Source organism: Canis lupus, chromosome 23 (genome assembly GCF_011100685.1).
Source record: "Canis lupus familiaris isolate Mischka breed German Shepherd chromosome 23, alternate assembly UU_Cfam_GSD_1.0, whole genome shotgun sequence".
Lineage (NCBI taxonomy): Eukaryota > Metazoa > Chordata > Mammalia > Carnivora > Canidae > Canis > Canis lupus.
In genome coordinates this window covers 31666358-31684542 of record NC_049244.1, presented here as the reverse complement: position 1 = coordinate 31684542, position 18185 = coordinate 31666358, and the positions used below count along the sequence as shown (strand labels likewise).

The following is an 18185-nucleotide window of genomic DNA, read 5'->3' as shown; positions in this document are numbered from 1 at the left end:
CGTGGGGAGGCCGCGGAGGGAGGCGCCGCGCGTCCCGGGGACCGAGCTCCGGGACCGAGCTCCGGGGCGCGCGGCACCGCCTCCCGGGAGGAAGGCGGGGGCCGGGAGGAGGGCGGGGAGGAGGCGGAGGGCGGCGGAGGGCGGAGGAGGGCGGCGCGCTGCGAGGTTATTTGTGGTTCGCTTTGATCCCGAGGGGGAACCTGAAACTCTCACATTCCTGGCATAGCAGCCGCCTCCGGCGCGGGCCGAGCCTGGAGCTGCGCGCCGGGGCCCGGGCGGCCAGAGCGTCGGCGCCGCCGCCGAGTGCACACCGCCACCGCCGCCGCCACCGAGCCGGGCGAGCCGCGCCGGGCCGACCACGCCGAGCACCCGCGGGCCGCAGCGGTAAGGACGGCCGCCCGGCGCCTCGGGGAGCGCGGCCCGGGAGCCACGGTGCAGCCGGAGCCCCCGCGCAGCCCGCCCTTCCCGGGAGCGGGAGCGGGAGCGGGAGCCGGAGCCCGGCGCGGCGCGGCGAGCGACCCCGGGTGCGGGGCGCCCTTGCGAGGAAGCGCAGAGGCGGCCCGGGGCCGTCCCGAGCTCTGGGCGGCCCGCGGGCCCCCTGGGGCGGGGGGAGGGGGCAGCCTTTGCGGGGAGCGGGGGCTTATGCTTCGGGTCGTGGGCTGGGCAGAGGGGCGCCGCTGCGGGTTCAAGGTGCGGGCCCTGGGGCCGATCCGGTTGGGGGCAGATCACAGGTGTCCTTGCCCCCAACCCGTCCAAGAATTCCTCTTTGTCTTCCTTGGAAAATCCTCTCTGGAGCCTCGGAACGGCTCTCACTTAGAAAGAATGCGGCCGGCCGGCCAGCCCGGTGACGTCAGCGCTGGAGCATTCGGAAAACAAAGAGGGCTCGGGAGGCCGGGAGGGAGGCGGACCCGCGACGCTTAAAGACCTTGCTGGGCCACCGGCCCCCGCCCCCCCCCCCCCCCCCCGCGCGCTCCGGGTGCTCGCGGTCGGCCGGGAGCCCGGGCAGGGCGGCATCCCTGCTGCGGTGCACGCCTCCTTAGAGACCCTCGCGTGGGTTCCGTAGGCGAGGCCGAGCCCCGGCGCGAGCCGGAGTGGTTTGCTTACCGGGGAGGGGGCGCTGGTTTTCAGGAAGCCGGGGTGCGCCGGTGCAGCGAAGGTGCATGGCCGGGTCGCGGTCACAGATTTTAGTAACGGCTCAGCCGAAAGAATGTGCATCTGAGGGGTCTGACGGGGACAAACGCGGCACAGGGGCCCCGGAGGTGCTCCCGGCTCCCAGGCTCACGGCTGCGGGGGGGACACGAGGAGCCCGTCCCGAAAGCTCTGCACGCCACCCCCCCCCCCTTCTCCCCACCCTGCTCCCCACCGTCATTCTCGGCTGGAGAGTCAGCCCAGACTGATTACTTTAGGAAATGCCCCGCGGAGGAAACTCTAGGGCGAATTGATTGCAGTTTGTTTTGCCTCTGGTAACTCTGGAGTCTTGCATCTCCACGCCTCCGGGGTGTAGGGAGAGGGGGCGGCCGATTGGGTGCCAAGAAGGATGGGCACAGAGATGCCTTCCAGACTCCTCTCCCTCTCCTCATTTCTGGGCAGCCTGGAGGGAGGAGTAGATTGGCACTGGCTGCTCTGCCAACCTACCAAACCTTAAAGGCAGCAGGGCAATGGGGCTAGTTTTGTGGCCGAGAAGGGACCACATTCTTCCCACTGACCTCCCCCCATACATAAGACCTGTGGGGATAGGGGTTTTGTTTGGTTTTCCCTGAATCTAGTTAGGAGTTTTGTGTGGGAGGAGGCTGTGGAAGGAAGCTGGGTGAGGCAGGCAGCCTCGGGACATGAGCCACTGAGAGCCCAAGCTCAGAGGGCAATACCTTCCTCAGGAGATACTCCCTGCTCTTGAAGCTTCCAGCAGCCCACCCCCGCCCCAGACTCCGGTCCCTGCAACCAAGAGCTTCTCCCTCGCTCCCCTACTCCTCCAGTTAGCTCAGATAAGTGTTACCGATGGCAAAATGCTGAGTGCCCACCCTCTATGTGGCAGAGGGCCATCGGGGTCTTTTCCAAGTAGCAAGTGTACGTGTGTAGGAGGGACAGTCCTAAAGTCAAAGACACGGTGCCGCCCTTTGTTTTTCCTGGAGCACCCATGCAGTTGCTGTCAGCACACAGACTATGACTGACCCACAAACCTTGACGGGTGGCATCTTTTTCACCTCATTTCACAAAACCATCGTCCTGTTGTAGCTTCTCCTTTGATCCCTTATTATTTGCCAAACCCGATGCATTTTTGTCCTTCCTGTTCACCTTGCAGAGTGACCGTCAAGGTCATCCCGTGACAGAGAGGGCCCAGCATGGTAAAGGTGGTAGAGGGTGGTGAGTTACCCGTGCCAAGCCTAGGGCTCAGGCATGCTACATTCTAGAGGGAGCTAGGGGCTGTCTGCCTAGGGCTTCTACTAGGCTGGACTCCTTCTTTATCACCTGCCAATGAACTGGGGCCCTGTCTACCCCTAGACTGGCCTGCTCAGTGGTTGTAGCTGAACTACTCCTGCCCTGGAGTCTCTCCTCAGCCTTTTCACTGGGAAGCTGACTGCAGAGGCTGGGTGATGGATTACCTTGGAGGTTACTGGTGGCTTTCTTTAGTAAGTCTCCGTGAATATGACTGTAACGGTGGCCCTCTGCCAAGGATTTACAGTGCACCAGCACTCAGCAGCCATCGCCTTATTTAATTTTCACCTCCATGAGGCAAGCGTTATTCCGATGGAATAACTGAGGCTCACGGGTTAGGTCATTTGCCTTAATCAGTAGGTGGCAGCACTGGCAATTGAACCCAGGCTTGTGTGACCTCCCCCCCCCCCGCCCCCATAGCCTTACTCTTCACCATTATGCTTTGGACCACACTGTAACGGAAAGCACCCCCTGCCCTCTTTCCCCTGTGCTCCCACTAATTGCTCTTCTTTCCCTCCTCCCAGGTGCCCTGGGGCCAGGTGCCACCGGCCATTGTCCAGGCAGCTGTGTACAAGGCAAGGAAGCATGAGGACGCTAGAAGACTCCTCCGGGACGGTCCTGCACCGCCTCATCCAGGAGCAGCTGCGCTATGGCAACCTGACGGAGACTCGCACGCTGCTGGCCATCCAACAGCAGGCCCTGCGGGGTGGGGCTGGGGCTGGGGGCACAGGGAGCCCCCAAGCCTCTGCAGAGATCTTGGCACCTGAGGACACTCAGGTGCTGCAGCAAGCCACCAGGCAGGAACCCCAGGGCCAGGAGCACCAGGGCGGTGAGAGCCACCTGGCAGAGAACACCCTCTACCGGCTGTGTCCACAGCCCGGCAAGGGTGAGGAGCTGCCCACCTACGAAGAGGCTAAAGCCCACTCCCAGTACTATGCGGCTCAGCAGGCGGGGCCCCGGCCACATGTGGGGGACCGGGATCCCCGAGGGGCCCCAGGAGGCCATCGGAGCCAGGATGAGGCCCTGCGAGAGCTGAGGCACGGGCATGTGCGCTCCCTGAGTGAACGGCTCCTGCAGCTGTCCCTGGAGAGGAACGGGGCCCGGGCCCCCAGCCACATGAGCTCCTCCCACAGCTTCCCGCAGCTGGCCCGCAATCAGCAGGGCCCCGCACCCAGGGGCCCACCTGCCGAGGGCCCAGAGCCCCGCGGACCGCCGCCTCAGTACCCACACGTTGTGCTAGCTCACGAGACCGCCACTGCTGTCACCGACCCGCGGTACCGCACCCGCGGGAGCCCACACTTCCAGCATGCTGAAGTCAGGTAACTGCCCGCCCTGCTCTTTCAAGCTCTTGACTTTCCTTCTGGTATCGTTCTCCCCTGGGGTGGAGAGCCTGCAGACACCCTGTGTCGGGGCTGGCAGGCCCCAGAGGAAGGCTGTTGAGACCCCCTCCCTGTCCCGAGAGGGAGGGGCTCAGGCCTGATGTAGAGGAGGACTTAGCCAGGGTCACGTGAGAACTTAGTGGGACCTTTTGCTTTAATTTGGAGATGGATGCCATTGTGTGCTTAGCTGTAGCAGTCAAGTAACTAGGGTTCCCGGGGGTACCGCTTACAGCAGGGGGTTAAAGGTTAGGTTTTCGAAAGAACTTGCTAAAGACAAGGGTTGGGAATCCTTGCCAAACGGTTTCCAAGCTGAGTTGGCAGGACATGGGACCTCCTTCTCTGGAGACCTTTAAGACCAACGGGACAGTCTGCCTTCTGTGATGAGTGGGAGGCATTCCTAACTGGAGGCAGGAAGGACCAGATGGCCTCCTCCGAGACCTCTCCCTGGCCTACACCAGGGCAGGAGCCACCCTCCTACTACTCTGCGTTTCCTTTCACGTTTTCCCTGTGCTCCAGGTGGCTGGAGCTCCTAGCAGGAGAGGACTTGGGGTCCTGGCAAGCCCCTTTCTGTGGAGCCTTGGAAAGGGCTGCTGGGGAATGTGGACTTTGAACCTGAATGTGAAGGGAAGCCTTTAGAGGATGGGATTTGGCTCACCTCTTTAAAAAGGTCCCCCCGGGAAGCACGTAGAGAGAATGGATTCTAAGGGCAAAGGGTGCAAGGAGGGGACAGAAACCCCGGATAGTTTGCAGAAATACTGGTTCCTAGAAATGAGGCTCTGCCCCTGGCTTCTCACTCGGCCCGGCCCCTTCCGAGAAGCAGGGACACCGATCATTTCACACACCGCACCTCCCCCCGGGCTGGCCCAGGAAACCCCACCAGAGGGGCCTGCGGAGTTGCAGACTCCTTTCCTTGGAAGCTCAAGGCCGAAGTCTGGTCCTCTTCATGCTTGCTGAGTCTTCATTTAGTCACCCGCTTTCCCACCATTTGGCCTTTTCCTGGGATAGATGCCTTTCCTTGCTCTCGAGAAATGAGTGACGCCATGGTGTTGGCATGGGGGAACCAGAGGACGGGGCCTTGTGGGTTTTCTCCATCCTCCACCGCTCGTGCCCCCCACCTTATCTCCTCTCTCAGGGCTTGGTCAGGGAGAGTTTCGGAAGCTGAGTCGCGGGTTTCTTCTTTTGGAGCAGCCTTATTGAACCCTGTCAGGAAAAGATAATATCGTGGAAAGGAAGTAGACCACAGGAGAACAAAACAGGGAGGGCGGGGGAGGAGCAGGACAGGGAAGGGAGAGCAAGTGTGAAAGGAAAGGAGACTCTATTCTTTCTCAGAGCTAAGTCATCCCCCAAGAATGCCAGTTGTGTCTGCCTGGCCCGGTGCAGGGGGGAGAAAGTTCGTGAAGCAACCCTGAGAATGCCACATTTAGCAGTGCACCGAGAGCTTGCACATTCCAGTGGGGACCCTCTGCTCAGCCCTCACTGGAAGCTCTGCCTTAGGCAATAAGACAAATAGATCTGCCCAGCCTTTCCTTTCAGCTGGTCACACAAGGATTGTTCATTGGGAACTTGGGGCGAGACTTTTCTTTTAGCCCAGGGTCCTAAGGGGAGCAGGGGAGAGGAGGCTGTGAGGGGGATGGAGGGCCTGAATGCTGAGGTGATGGACCTACAAGTGGAATTCAACTCTCATGAAGCTTCTGGAAAGCTCCTGGCGTAACTGAGGCAGTTTGTTCTTTCACACTTGGAGTCACAAGACCCCGGAAAGGCCGTGTGACCAGCCTTGACACCCATGCCTCTTGCTCTTTGCTCCTTCCCTTAATGGGGCTGAGGGTGACATTACAGCACTGCTAGAGGCCAGTGGAACATTGTCCCTCCACTCAGGCTATTGCAGTGGTCCAGAGGTGGCCCCTACACCTAAGAAAATCCAGTGTGTGGGCCACGTTTACTCTTTAAGCAGACAGTATGTTGCAGTTACCACTAGGAGAGGTAGAAGATGGACCACCATTGTGGGAGCACGCGCTGTAGGCCCAGCATCCCATCAGGCCCTGTGTAGGCCTGGCCAGCCCCTCGAGGCTGGAAACACTCATCCTCATGATTTAGCAGAGCCTGCACCATGGGGATTTGAATTCCTATTTTGTCAGACTTTGGAGCTCAGACCCTTATGCCAATATCTATCTACACTCTGCCCTGAGCCACGGGGATTCACAAAAATGTTTCTGCAACGGGTGACGAGACCCAAAATAGGGAGTAGAAAATGTGAGTGTGCTACACTGGCAAATACTAGCAGAAGAGGCTTATAACAGACGCAGGAAGTGGCCCAGAGTCCTGGAAGGCTGTGTACAAGGTCCAGGACTACTCAGGCTGATCCCCAAGGCCTTGGCCACAGTGAGGCTGGACATGAAACAAGCATCCTGATGTTAACCCCCACTAGCCCCACTCCCTTGGCCCTTCAGGGTCTCGGATAGAGCCTTCCCCACTGGACACTGCCTCCTGTTGTGTGGAGACTTGCCAGTATGCCAGGAGGGCTGGGCCCACCCAAGGCTGCTCAGGGGTGGGAGCCACAAGGGCCTGCATAGTCTCTGAGCACCATCTCTTCTGTTCCCCAGGATCCTGCAGGCCCAAGTGCCCCCTGTGTTTCTCCAGCAGCAACAGCAGTACCAGTACTTACAGCAGCCCCAGGAGCACCCCCTGCCACCACACCCAGCTGTTCTTAGCCATGGCCCCCTAGGCGCCCTCAGCCCACCTGAGGTGGAGGGGCCGGCTAGCACCCAGACCTCCTCGGCCCCCTCTGGCAGTGCCCACCTGGCCCAGATGGAGACTCTGCTGAGGGAGAATGCCAGGCTTCAGAGGGACAATGAGAGGCTGCAGAGGGAGCTGGAGAGCTCAGCGGAGAAGGCTGGCCGCATCGAGAAGGTAGGCCCTGCTGGGGCCTCAGAGGGCGGGGGCCTGCTCTCTACCCCCATATCCTTTCTCCTCCCTCCCTCACTGACTCTAGACAGCTGGGGAGCAGCCTCAAGGCCAGCAGAGCAGGCCTGGAGTGTGAGCAGTTGCTGGCCAGTGGTGATTAGAAAGAGCCCATTCACCAGCTCGCTGCACACCCTTCCCCTGCACACACCCCCTCCTGTGGACACCTCCCACAGAGAGCCCTTTGTGTCCCGCACACAACAGCAAGTCTGTTCTGGGCCAGCCCTGGCCAGAAAGAAAGCCCCTCCTCTTGGAAAAAACGAGCTACTTATTGGAATCACAGGCCAGCTCGGAGCACGTGCGGAACCTGCCAGCAGCCAAGTGGGAGGGGCAGCTGGGGCCAGGCTGGCCCTCTGCGGTACACGGGGATGGCCAGAGGAGGAAACGCTCCAGAGAGGAGGCAGCTCAGCCCAGGGGCCAGCACCCTGTTCTTTAGAGGAGGTTTGCCAGCTGTGCGTTCAGTTCTGACAGGTGGCCTCGGGCCTCCTATGGCTGTCCTGTGGTTTGAGCTCTTCTGGCCCCTAGAACGTGGCTGGAGTCTTTTTGTGCCCACTCCTGGCCCACAGTGCTCAGATTCTCAGTAGAAACTGGACAAAAGTAAAATGCTGCTTTCTGGACATTGGGTGCGGGAAAGCTATGCTTGGTCAGTCAGAGGCAGCCCCTTCCAGGGTACCTGGCCCTGGGTTCACTCAGCACTGGGGCCCTGGCACAATTGAGGGGACCCCTGCTTGCTGGTTCTAGCATCTGATTCAAATCTGGAGGCCACAAGCTTCTGACCGTCCCACTCTAACCACTTGGATTTTTTGCTGTTGCCTTTTATCCTGTCCTCTCTCATCCTTTCTGATGGAGAGTCAGAGAGCAGCCTGGGCCTGTGGAGGGGACCCTGAGGCCACACAGGGATCTCTCCCCTTCCTTCAGCTCTCCTGTCTGCTTCTTGCAGCTGGAAGGTGAAATCCAGCGGCTCTCTGAGGCCCACGAGAGCCTAATGAGAGCCTCTTCCAAGCGGGAGGCCCTGGAAAAGACCATGAGGAACAAAATGGATAGTGAAATGAGGAGGCTGCAGGACTTCAACAGGGATCTGAGAGGTGAGAGAGGTCGCCCGAGGTGAGGGGGTGGTGAGCACCTGCGGAAGGCTTGAAAAGAGAAGTTGTGTAAATTGACTCAAAGGGGGCCAGGCTGAAACTCCTTGGGGGCCGCCTTGACAGGGGGCATGCTTGTCTCTGTGCTACCCCTTGGGGCCACCCATGGGACCTCCTCACCTTTGTGGCCCAGAGTGCTCCCTCCTCCTTAGGCCCTGAGCACACCCAGGGCTTCCCTATCAGCCCATCCCCGGTTTAGACGGTGCAACCCCACAGGCGGGCACCTGATACTCAAATATTTTTTCTTAAAACATTTTTCCTTCATTTAAACAGAGAGATTGGAATCTGCGAACCGCCGCTTGGCAAGCAAGACACAGGAGGCCCAGGCAGGCAGTCAGGACATGGTGGCCAAGCTGCTTGCTCAGAGTGAGTAGGGCTCACGCTCAGATGCCCATACAGTTATGTGGGTGGTGACACTGGGACGGTGACTTTGGACGTGGAGGATCGGCCCTCCGGCCTGTCAAAGCAGTGCTTCGAGCCCGGGATTACTGAATGCCTACTATGCACTGGACTGTCCTGCTGGGAGGGGTGGCTTCCAAGGAACAAGATCTGGTTCTCTCTTATTGGCGAGGTCAGTGGCTACAAGAGGGACAGCCGGGGCGCAGTGATTTGCTGAGCTGTGGTGCTGTTTCAGTACCGTCTCCTTCGGAGCTAGAGGGGCAGTGGGCAGTGGCGGAGTCCAGATAGCCCTGGAGGCAAGTGGGAGCAGAGAGAAGGAATATTGAGTTCTCTCAGGGAGTCCTAGGCAGCAGAAAGGTTAGGGGTGCCTGATTGGAATGTGAGAAACTGGGGTGCCTGATTGGAATGTGAGAAACTGAGCCATAACCGGTGGCCAGGTACCCGCAGACAACCAAAACTGGATTCCTGGAGCTTAACCAGCAGTCTGAAGAAGGAGTTTGGGGAACTCCTCTTACACGGGTGGTGGAAGTCTTCTGAAAGAGAGTGGGTGAATTCACTGTTGACTAGTCTAGTCAGTCAGTCAGTCATTTGTTCATTAGCAGAACTACGCTAAGTCCCCTTCTGGGCATTGGGCAGAGGGTGGGAGCAGGCCCGGGGGCGGGGGATGTACCAGGGTAGGAAGGTCAAGCTTGAGAAAGGAGCAGGGTCTTCTCACCACAGATTCAAGGGAACCAAGGCGTCCCTGGCCTTGGAGACTAGTGACTGGGAAGTCCCCACTGGCCTGAGAGAGAGGCTCTGTGGGGAAGGCAGGGGCGGAGAGGTGCCCACAGGTGAAGCAGCGCAATGGCTCAGCTCAGGTGGAGGTGGAGGTGGAGGTCCATGGAGTGGTACCCTAGGAAGGCCGAGCTCAGCAGCAGGAAGGAGCTCTAGCACAGCTGGGCGGGCAGTGAGCAGTGAGTACGTGCTGTTGTGGCCTTGGGGAGTTTGCAGACAAATGGAATAGGGGTGGCTCGAGTCCTGGTGAGGCTGGCTTTGAGGAAACCTACTGTGTGTGAGGGGCCTGGATAGTAGGGGGTATCTAGAAGGTGGGGGTGGGGGGGGGCAGCTTGAGGACTGAGCTCTGGCAGGCAGCACCTCCTTCCTAAAGGATGGAGCCTGGAACCCGACACCTAAGGGATGGGGTGGGGGTTGGGCAGGAGGTGGTGGCCATGACTTGGGGTCCCAGGAGGGAGGTGATGGTAGAGGGGCAGGACCACAAGGGGGCTGGAGCCCTTGGGAGTCTGGGGGTGGAGGGGTGAGTCGCTGGCGGGGTGCAGAGTGGGGGCGCCTGCAGAGGAGGGGAGGCCTTGGGGGCGCGGCGCTGCGGCAAAGGGAAGTGGCCAGGCAGGTTTCTGGGGTGGGGGAGGCGTTTCCGCTCCCGGGGAGCGCGCCGGCTGCTGGGCTCCTCGCTGGAGCCACTAATCTGGCAGCCGCGGGTGACCTGGATGCCGGGCATTCCGGAGCCCCGGGCTGTTCCGCGCCCCCCGCCCCCCGCGCCCCGCCGCCGCCCGAGCCACTGGGACAAAGGGACGGCCGAGCCGGGGGCTTACTCCGAGGCGCCAGGCCGACCCCCCCCACCAGCTCGCCTCCCCAGCGGACCAGACTGGCCCCTGGTTTCACCCTGGAGCCCGCGGATGGCCCGGGCCGCAGAAGCTGCGGGAAACAGAAGGCGGGGTGCGCCCCACTCCTCTCTGCAGGGGCTGAGGAAAGCCAAGCAGCTCTTCCTTGTTCCTTAATACCCGCGGAGAAAAAAAAACACAAAAGTCCCAGGGAAAAAAATGTCTCTAGTTGACCTCACTTTTTTTTTTCTGGAAGTAACAGTAGTAGGAAGCGGGAGCACTGTCCCCCGAGCCACCTGCTTTTGGCACAGACTCCCAGCTTTGGCTGCTCCGGTCTGGCCCTGGCCTCCCTGAGACCTAGCTCTCCTAGCTCCCTATCCTTCTAGCTCCCTATCCTTCTAGCTCCCTATCCTTCTTGAGCAGTTTCTTCTTGCCTGAGCCTCGGGTCTGGGGCCAGACGATGGGGCAGTCGTGCTGAGACTGGGAGGAAAGGCCGCGGCTGCCCTCAAGCTCTGTAAGCTTTGGGTTCTGTGAGCACATACAGGACGGGGTCCTTGTCTCTAGGCCCAAATCCCCAGTCTACTCTGTCTGCCCGCCCCTCCACCGTGCTGCTCATGAGATGCGGTCAGCCCACTCTGGATGCCTCAATTTCAATATTATTGAGCTTCCTCATCTTTTCACTCCACACTAAAGGAGAAGGCCACCCTAGGCCCAGATTTCCAAATCCGGAAAAACCCAAATTGAGCCAGAGCTGACCTAAGTGCCCTGTGCCCTCTTGCCTCCAGGAATCCATGAATCCTCCCTTTGCCTACGCAGGTCCCAAGGCTTCATTCTTTCATTCCAGAACCTGTATTGTTCAATACGATAGGTACTTAGCTACATGTGGCCCAAATATTAAAATTATTAAAATTAAATAAAATGAAAAATCTGGTTCCTTCCTCACACTTGCCATATTGCAAGTGGTCAATAGCCACGAGAACATAGTGGCTGCTGCACAGGTTGGCACATATAGAACAATTTTATTACAGCAGAAAATCCCACGGTACTGTGATAGTGCTGCTCTAGAGACAGTGCCTTTGAGTTCATCGGGCAGGCCCTAGAGCCCACCCCCTTCTGCCCTCCAGTAAGGCAGGCAGCTGACACCCTCCTTGAGGGGCCAAGCTGGACTCCCAAAGGGCAGATGCATGGGAGGTGGATTTACACCCAGAGCATCAGCTGGAGGACTGCATGGCCTGGCTTGGGCCTTGCTTGGCTCCACAATGTAAAGTGAGTCTCTGAGCAGAATTTTCTGGGGAGCAAAAAAGATGATTTGGAAGTCAGGAGAGCTAGGACCTTAGACACAAATCTTTGGACCATAGTCATTTTCATTATGCCACAGATTTTGCATTTCTTTATAAGCCTGGTTGTCTACATTGCAGTGGTCCTCCAGACCAGGGGAGAAAATGTAGCACTATGTCGGGAGGCCCTGGGTCCACAGAATGAGTCCTGGAGCCCACTTTGAGAGGACTCTGGGTAGGGGGGGCAGGCTGGTCCTCTGGAGGCCAGGCTGACATGGGTCCCCACTTTAGCAGCACCATTCACCTTTATTTCTTCCCCAATATGTTGGGGATCACATATCCTCCCTCAAGGGGCTGTTGTTGAAGGCTTCAATGGAATAAGATGTGTAAGTGCCTGGCTCATGCTGAGGCCAGTGATGCTTTTTTTCTCCCTTCTTCATTTGTTCTCTTACTTCAATGAAGGTCATGAGCCTTCTCATGTGTCATGAGTTCCTATCACAGTTCCCATCTGGCCAGTCTCTAGCCTCATCATGAGGCTCCAGGAAAATTGTGAATGTGTTTTGAAAATGGTGCCACTTGGCACAAGTAGACAGTGTTTCGGGGCTGTCCTCGTCCCCGCAGAGAGGCAGTGTAGCCTGTTTATTACCGCAAGGGCCCAGGTCCAGTGCTGCCATTTATTTGTGACTTAACCTGTTCCTCCTCTGTAAGGTGGCAATGGTAATAACAGTGCCTAACTGCGGATTGTGGAGAGGGTAGGATGTAGTCGAGCTCATCCAGCCATCAGTGCAGAGCCCAGCCTGTGGTAGGCGCTCAGTGGGACCAGTTAGGGTGGTTGCCGTCCCTGACTGAGCCCCCCTCTCCCTCCCCACCGCAGGCTACGAGCAGCAGCAGGAGCAGGAGAAGCTGGAGAGGGAGATGGCCCTGCTGCGCGGTGCCATCGAGGACCAGCGGAGGCGTGCGGAGCTACTGGAGCAGGCTCTGAGCAACGCACAGGGCCGGGCTGCGCGAGCCGAGGAGGAGCTGCGCAAGAAGCAGGCCTACGTGGAGAAGGTGGAGCGGCTGCAGCAAGCCCTCGGGCAGCTGCAGGCTGCCTGTGAGAAGCGGGAGCTGCTGGAGCTACGTCTGCGGACGCGCCTGGAGCAGGAACTCAAGGCCCTGCGTGCACAGCAGGTGAGCTCAGAGACCCGTGGAGGACCCCTTGGAAAGCCAGAGTGATCTGTGTTCCAGCCTTGCCTCTTGGCTGGGTGCCAGCCTTGGGGACTCAAGACCTGGGCTTCGGTCCTCAGCAGCAGGGGTTGGCATCCTTCGCCTCTAGAGAAAGTAGCTCAGGAGCCTTGATGTAGAAGACTAGCTAGCTCTTACCTGTCTCCCCAGGATGGAGAGACGGTCACCCAGATCCGAGTCTTTATCCTCACTTTGGGCCCCGTTAATAACTCTAGTGTTTACAAACCAGAGAAGTTCTGTCTCCACGCCCAACCTTACTCTCCCCACGGAGGTAGAGTGACCAAATGCCCTGGGCTGCCCAGGTGGGTCCTAGTTTACACCTAGTTGTCATAGTGTAATTATGAAGAGCACCCCTTTCCCAGTCTGAAAGATACTTAATCGGGTCCCCTATGAAAGGCAGGCCTGATCTTCCCTACGCTCTTGGCAACAGGGGTGTGGGAAACCACAGCACCTGCTTCATCTTTGGTAGTAGCGGGTCATGGGGGCAGGTGTGCTGGGAATGGCCGAACAAGCCCCCGTGCATAAGTGAGAGTCCTCGCGTGGAGTGAGGACCAGTGGCGGCCACACCCCAACCCCTGCCCTTGATCACAGTGGTCCCTTCTCCGCAGAGACAGGCGGGCACCCCCACTGGTGCCAGTGGTGGATCCCCGGAGCTCAGTGCCCTGCGGCTGTCAGAGCAACTGCGGGAGAAAGAGGAGCAAATCCTGGCGCTGGAGGCTGATATGACCAAGTGGGAGCAGAAGTATCTGGAGGAACGTGCCATGAGGCAGTTTGCCATGGACGCAGCGGCCACGGCCGCCGCCCAGCGTGACACCACTCTCATCCGACACTCGCCCCAGCCTTCGCCCAGCAGCAGTTTCAACGAGGGTCTGCTCACCGGCGGCCACAGGCATCAGGAAATGGAAAGCAGGTTGGGCATTGGCATTGCAGGCCACCTGCGGTGGGTTGGGGGTGGCACTGTCCGATCCCTGCCATGCTTAATCCCTGATAAACCCCCTGTCTCCACTAGTCCTTCATGCTTCTGGGCTGGTTTCCTGGGTGTTTGGCACACCAGACGCCATGCACATGTTCTTTCCCAGACTCCTTGGTCTGCGGAGGACCTTGGCTGTGGAGGTGCTGGATGCCACCTGGCCTCTACTTGCTGCCCCCTACCCCCAGTAAATCAGAGAGTAAGACTTTCCAACTGAGTCCACACCAGGCACCACCCCAGAAGGCATATGGACTGGTCCCTCACTTGGGGATAGCTGGTGTTTTCTGTCCAAAAACAATCTCAGAGGCCCCACAAGATTTCTCTTTGACCTATGTCTGACTCAAAAGCACAAGCACATCAACCGAGCCCATTGGACGATCAGCCGCTCTGGGGTATTGCCCCACGGAGCAAGGGTTGTGCCATTGCTATCATCAGATGAATCTAACCCACTCTTGACCTCCCTTTATTGGCAAAAAAAGGGCCCAGGGCCTCATGCAGTGGTAGTTTTCAGGCCTTCAAATTACAGAATAGTGAGGACATTTCTGAAGGCCCCCTCCTGGCCCCTGCTATAAGGGCAAGAGAGTACAGCCTCGGCGGAGAGGGCTTTCCCTCCAGCCTTCATGAGGTGGGGAGGGTGGAGGCCACTGGATTTGCTGGTCTGACCACGTGAGCGTGGCCTGTCGTCCATCAGGTTGAAAGTGCTCCATGCCCAGATCCTGGAGAAGGATGCGGTGATCAAGGTCCTTCAGCAGCGCTCCAGGAAAGACCCGGGCAAGGCCACCCAGGGCTCCCTGAGGCCCGCCAAGTCTGTACCATCTGTCTTCGTGGCTGCCGCAGCAGGCACCCAGGGCTGGCAAAGTCTTTCCTCTAGTGAGCGACCAGCGGATGCCCCTGCCCGGCTGGCTACAGGTGAGAGGAGGCGGATGGGAGGTGCAGGTAGAGGGCTGGGTTGCCCTCAGGCCTTTGCTCGCAGGAGTGAGGCTCGGAGGAGCCAGGGCTTCCTGACCTTGTGCCCAAGGGAGCCAGCTTACACTGTGGCTCCAGTGACCTTGCAGCCCACAGCAGTCCTGCCGGTGTGAAGGGGCACGCGTAGTCCCCGTCCCCGACCCCGTCTCCGTCTCCGTGCATTCTATCACCCTGGATCCCAGCCGCTTGCCATCTAAGCAAAAATAGAGCTTCCTGTGCAGATGTACCTTCCAGGCAAGCTCCTCTGCTCCTCTGAGCAGTTCTAAGATTTAATCCGCAAAGAAAGGTCCTGCCACTGAAAAAGTTTGGAAACCAATCTAACCTGATAGTCCTTGGTATCTGGAAACAGGAGTACTTAATCTTTAAAAAAAAAAAAAAAAAAAAAAAAAAAAGATTTATTTATTATTTATTTATTTGTGATAGACACAGAGAGGGAAAGAGAAAGAGAGGCAGAGACACAGGAAGAGGGAGAAGCAGACTCCATGCAGGGAGCCTGACGTGAGACTTGATCCCGGGTCTCCAGGATCGTGCCCTGGGCCAAAGGCAGGAGCTAAACCACTGAGCCACCCAGGGATCCCCTGGAAACAGTACTTAATCTTAACTGAGGTTCTCGCAAATCAAGAGCAACCTGTACCACCTCACATCCCAAACCGGTACAGTTAACGTGATGCGCCCTCCAAGGGCTACCATTTGTTTATGAGGCAATAACTATCAACCTCCTGCCTTTCCAGCAGACAGGGCCCCCGAGGAGGAGCCAGTGGCCGCAGCTCCCCTCCCTGCACATGCCAAACACGGGAGCAGAGATGGGAGCACCCAGACCGATGGTCCCACAGAAGGCGCCTCTGCTTGCCTGGGACTGGATCCCGACAGCCTCCTGGGGTACAGCGGGGGCCAGAGGACAGCCTCGCTGGGTGAGTCCCCCTTCCCCAGACTTCTGTGCGTGGCAGGGCTGCGGGCACGCCGGCGTGTGAGCTGGAGCACCAAGCCCCCTTCGTTCCCAGACCCCTCTGGCTCATGGCGCTCCATGGGGAGCCGTGCACAGTGCTGGACGAGCAGGCTGTGTGGGCCACCTCCGTGTGGACGTGAGGGCCGGTTGGACGCATGACTGGAGAAACTGAAAACCCTGATCACAGACAGATCCTGAGTTCAGAAAGAAAGCACCCGCGTGGGAAGCGCTTTGTCTCCTCTTCCATAGCCTTCCTTACATATTTTATTGCCAATCTAAGCATCTAAGATCAGGGAGCTTGGCGAGTTGGCCGATGGCAATCTCAAGTTAGAGGAGTTTGTTTAAAAAGAGTCCAAGACAGAGATATTTGAGAAGATGCCTTTTAAATGTTTTGCTTCCCTTTCACATTAGCCCTCACATGTGTGTGTGTGCCTGTGCCTCGCCGTCCCAGAAAACCACAGGCACGGAAAGAATGCTGCAGCTTCCCTCCCCCAGGGCTCCACCTCCCTCTGAGCCTCCAACCAGTTTAGAGTTATAAATAAATGTTTCTTCCACGTTGGACCTTGACGGCCTGGGTGGAGAGCTGGGTGGGAGGGAGGCTCTCGGAGCCTTGTGCTTGATTGGCCAGGTTAGGGGCGCCCGGGCACCTGGGCAGCGGAGGGAGGCAGCGCTGGGGAAGAGAGATCCTGTCTTTAAAATGTGCCAGGATTTAAAAGGACAGTCTTGTAACGCTCGCTGGCGTTTGCCTGTGCTCTTGTCTCCTCCAGATTCTGTTGCTGCATCCAGAGTCCAGGACTTGTCGGACATGGTGGAGATACTGATCTGAAGGAAGGAGGTAGTGCTGGGGTACTCCGAACCATTCCCTGTCTCCTCTGCCCTCTGCCCCTCGCGGCCATTCCAGCAGCCCCCCAACGGCTGCTGCCCCGCTCTCCCCAACCGGGCACTCCTTCCCATTGAGCATCTGGTGCCCAGGGCTTAAGAAGGATGCTGCCGGGGTGAGGGGAGCTGTGAGAGCACCTGCACCCAGAAGACCCTCCTCAGCCCCACATCCCTCCTGAGCCCATGCAGAATGAGGATTCCCAGGCTGACTGTTGGGGTAGCGACTGGAAACCCAGAAGGGAGCTGAGCCCTCTCTGGACGCAGCTGGCACTCAGGCAGGGAAGGAGGGGATACATTGGTTTGGAAGCCTGATTTCCAAAGATGGCTGCCCATGGACATCAGTAGGAAGTTGGCCGTGCTATTCCCCTGTGGCTCAAGTGTGGTCCCAGCCAACCTTATCTGCTCCTCAGCACCTCACTGCCTCCTTGAGGTCACTGAGACTGGCATCTTTGGGGGACCATTGAGGATGTTAGTCCTACAGAAGCCACAGCCTCACCCCCTCACTTGGAGTGGATAGGGGTTATTTCAGTGGACTAGAATAAGCTGTGCAGTTTGTATATAACCCCCTTCTTGTGGAACAGAAGATTGAAGCGTGAGGCTTCAGATTCGCGCCCTCTCCATTCCCCCGTCCCCGTCACCACGGTTCCTGTAACTGCTGACCAGCCTCCCAGCTCTCTTCCCTTCTCCAGTTCTTTTAATACCGGTTGATCCACACGACTTGGCTGTCTTTCCCTCCACCTTGAGCCCTGTTTTAAATGCCCATGGGACCCTTATCACCAACCTCTTGAAGTGGCTCCACAGCTCCTGTCCCTGGGACATCCTGTCGGTTTGGTTACGAACCCTGAGCCAGATGAAATGAGCCACCACACACAGACATCTGCCATGGGGGGCTTCCCAGCACCACTTCTCTTGAAGGAAACTGGAGAAGTTGCCTTGTTCTCATCAGAGTCTTTGTCCCCACCTGGAGGGATTGGGAGAGGGAGTTATGCTGGTGAGAACTGATCAATGAGCTACAAGATGGGACTCAAATCGTCCTCTGAATGGAGCCCCCATCACAAAATGGCGCCCATGAGGCTGGCTCCTCAAGCTACTGGTGAGCAGCGCCCTGCAGCAGGGCCAGTGCTTTGGAATCAGAGCAGAGCATCCACATGACAGCCTGCCAGCAGCAGTGACTTTGACTTCTGCTCTTAAAGAGTCCCCCAGCTCAGCCCCAGGACTGATTGGTGGGTTTTAGTAGTTTGTCTTGACTGTTTTTTAGTTTTCCTTGAATCTTTGTTTTATCCTTTACTGTTTTTAGGTTCGGTATGTGTTCTCTTATTCCCATGATTCCTCAAGTTTCCTTTTTAAACATTTGCATTTGCTGGACAATTGCATATTTTTTTAAATCCCCCCCCACCCACCCTTCTTTAAAGCTGAAAGATACATTTGGTTCATGTGCATTGTTTACAAAGCAAAAAGAAAAAAAGAAAAAAAGGCAAAAAAATATTGTGAAAGGAAAAAAAAACAACTTAATATATTTTGGATTAATATTTGGTATTTCTTTTAAAGTATTTTTTTGTGCTGTGAACGTTTTCTGCCAAAGACCATGATGTGTGTCTGTATGTTTAAGTTATCGTAAATATTTAAAATGTAAACATGGCTGTTTTGTTATGCCACCCTCTACCAGGACTGCTGCTGCATTCCGCTGGGTATAACAGTATTTTAATAAAAAAAAAAAAAAAAATTTAAATGTGTCTTTGCCCACATGAGAGACTACCCTGGGATAGAAAGAAGAAAAAGAAGGCAGCCCGGGTGCTCTCAGCGATTTAGCGCTGCCTTCGGCCCAGGGCGTGATCCTGGAGACCCAGGATCGAATCCCACATCAGGCTCCCTGCATACAGCCTGCTTCTCCCTCTGCCTCTCTCTCTCTCTCTCTCTCTCTCTCTGTCTCTCTCTCATGAATAAATAAATAAATAAATCTTTAAAAAAGAAAGAAGAAAAAGAAAGGGTTGAGGATTTGGCGGGCCACCCATGTCAT

The 18185-nt window shown here is 57.4% G+C and overlaps 1 protein-coding gene across 2 annotated transcripts; it reads left to right on the top strand.

Annotated features, from left to right (window-relative positions):
- Positions 1 to 257: 257 nt before the first annotated feature.
- AMOTL2 (angiomotin like 2) lies at positions 258 to 17897 on the top strand. Of its 2 annotated transcripts, none has more exons than XM_038570932.1 (10): positions 258 to 384; positions 2958 to 3752; positions 6413 to 6719; positions 7711 to 7855; positions 8183 to 8275; positions 12058 to 12353; positions 13016 to 13317; positions 14069 to 14286; positions 15078 to 15254; positions 16057 to 17897. In XM_038570932.1, exons 2-10 carry the CDS (start codon positions 3019 to 3021, stop codon positions 16113 to 16115), a joined length of 2331 nt encoding a protein of 776 aa, XP_038426860.1. In that variant the 5' UTR covers positions 258 to 384; positions 2958 to 3018; the 3' UTR covers positions 16116 to 17897. The 2 variants fall into 2 exon arrangements, with proteins under 2 accessions (XP_038426860.1, XP_038426859.1); XM_038570931.1 differs by having other exon boundaries at positions 15075 to 15254.
- Positions 17898 to 18185: the final 288 nt, after the last annotated feature.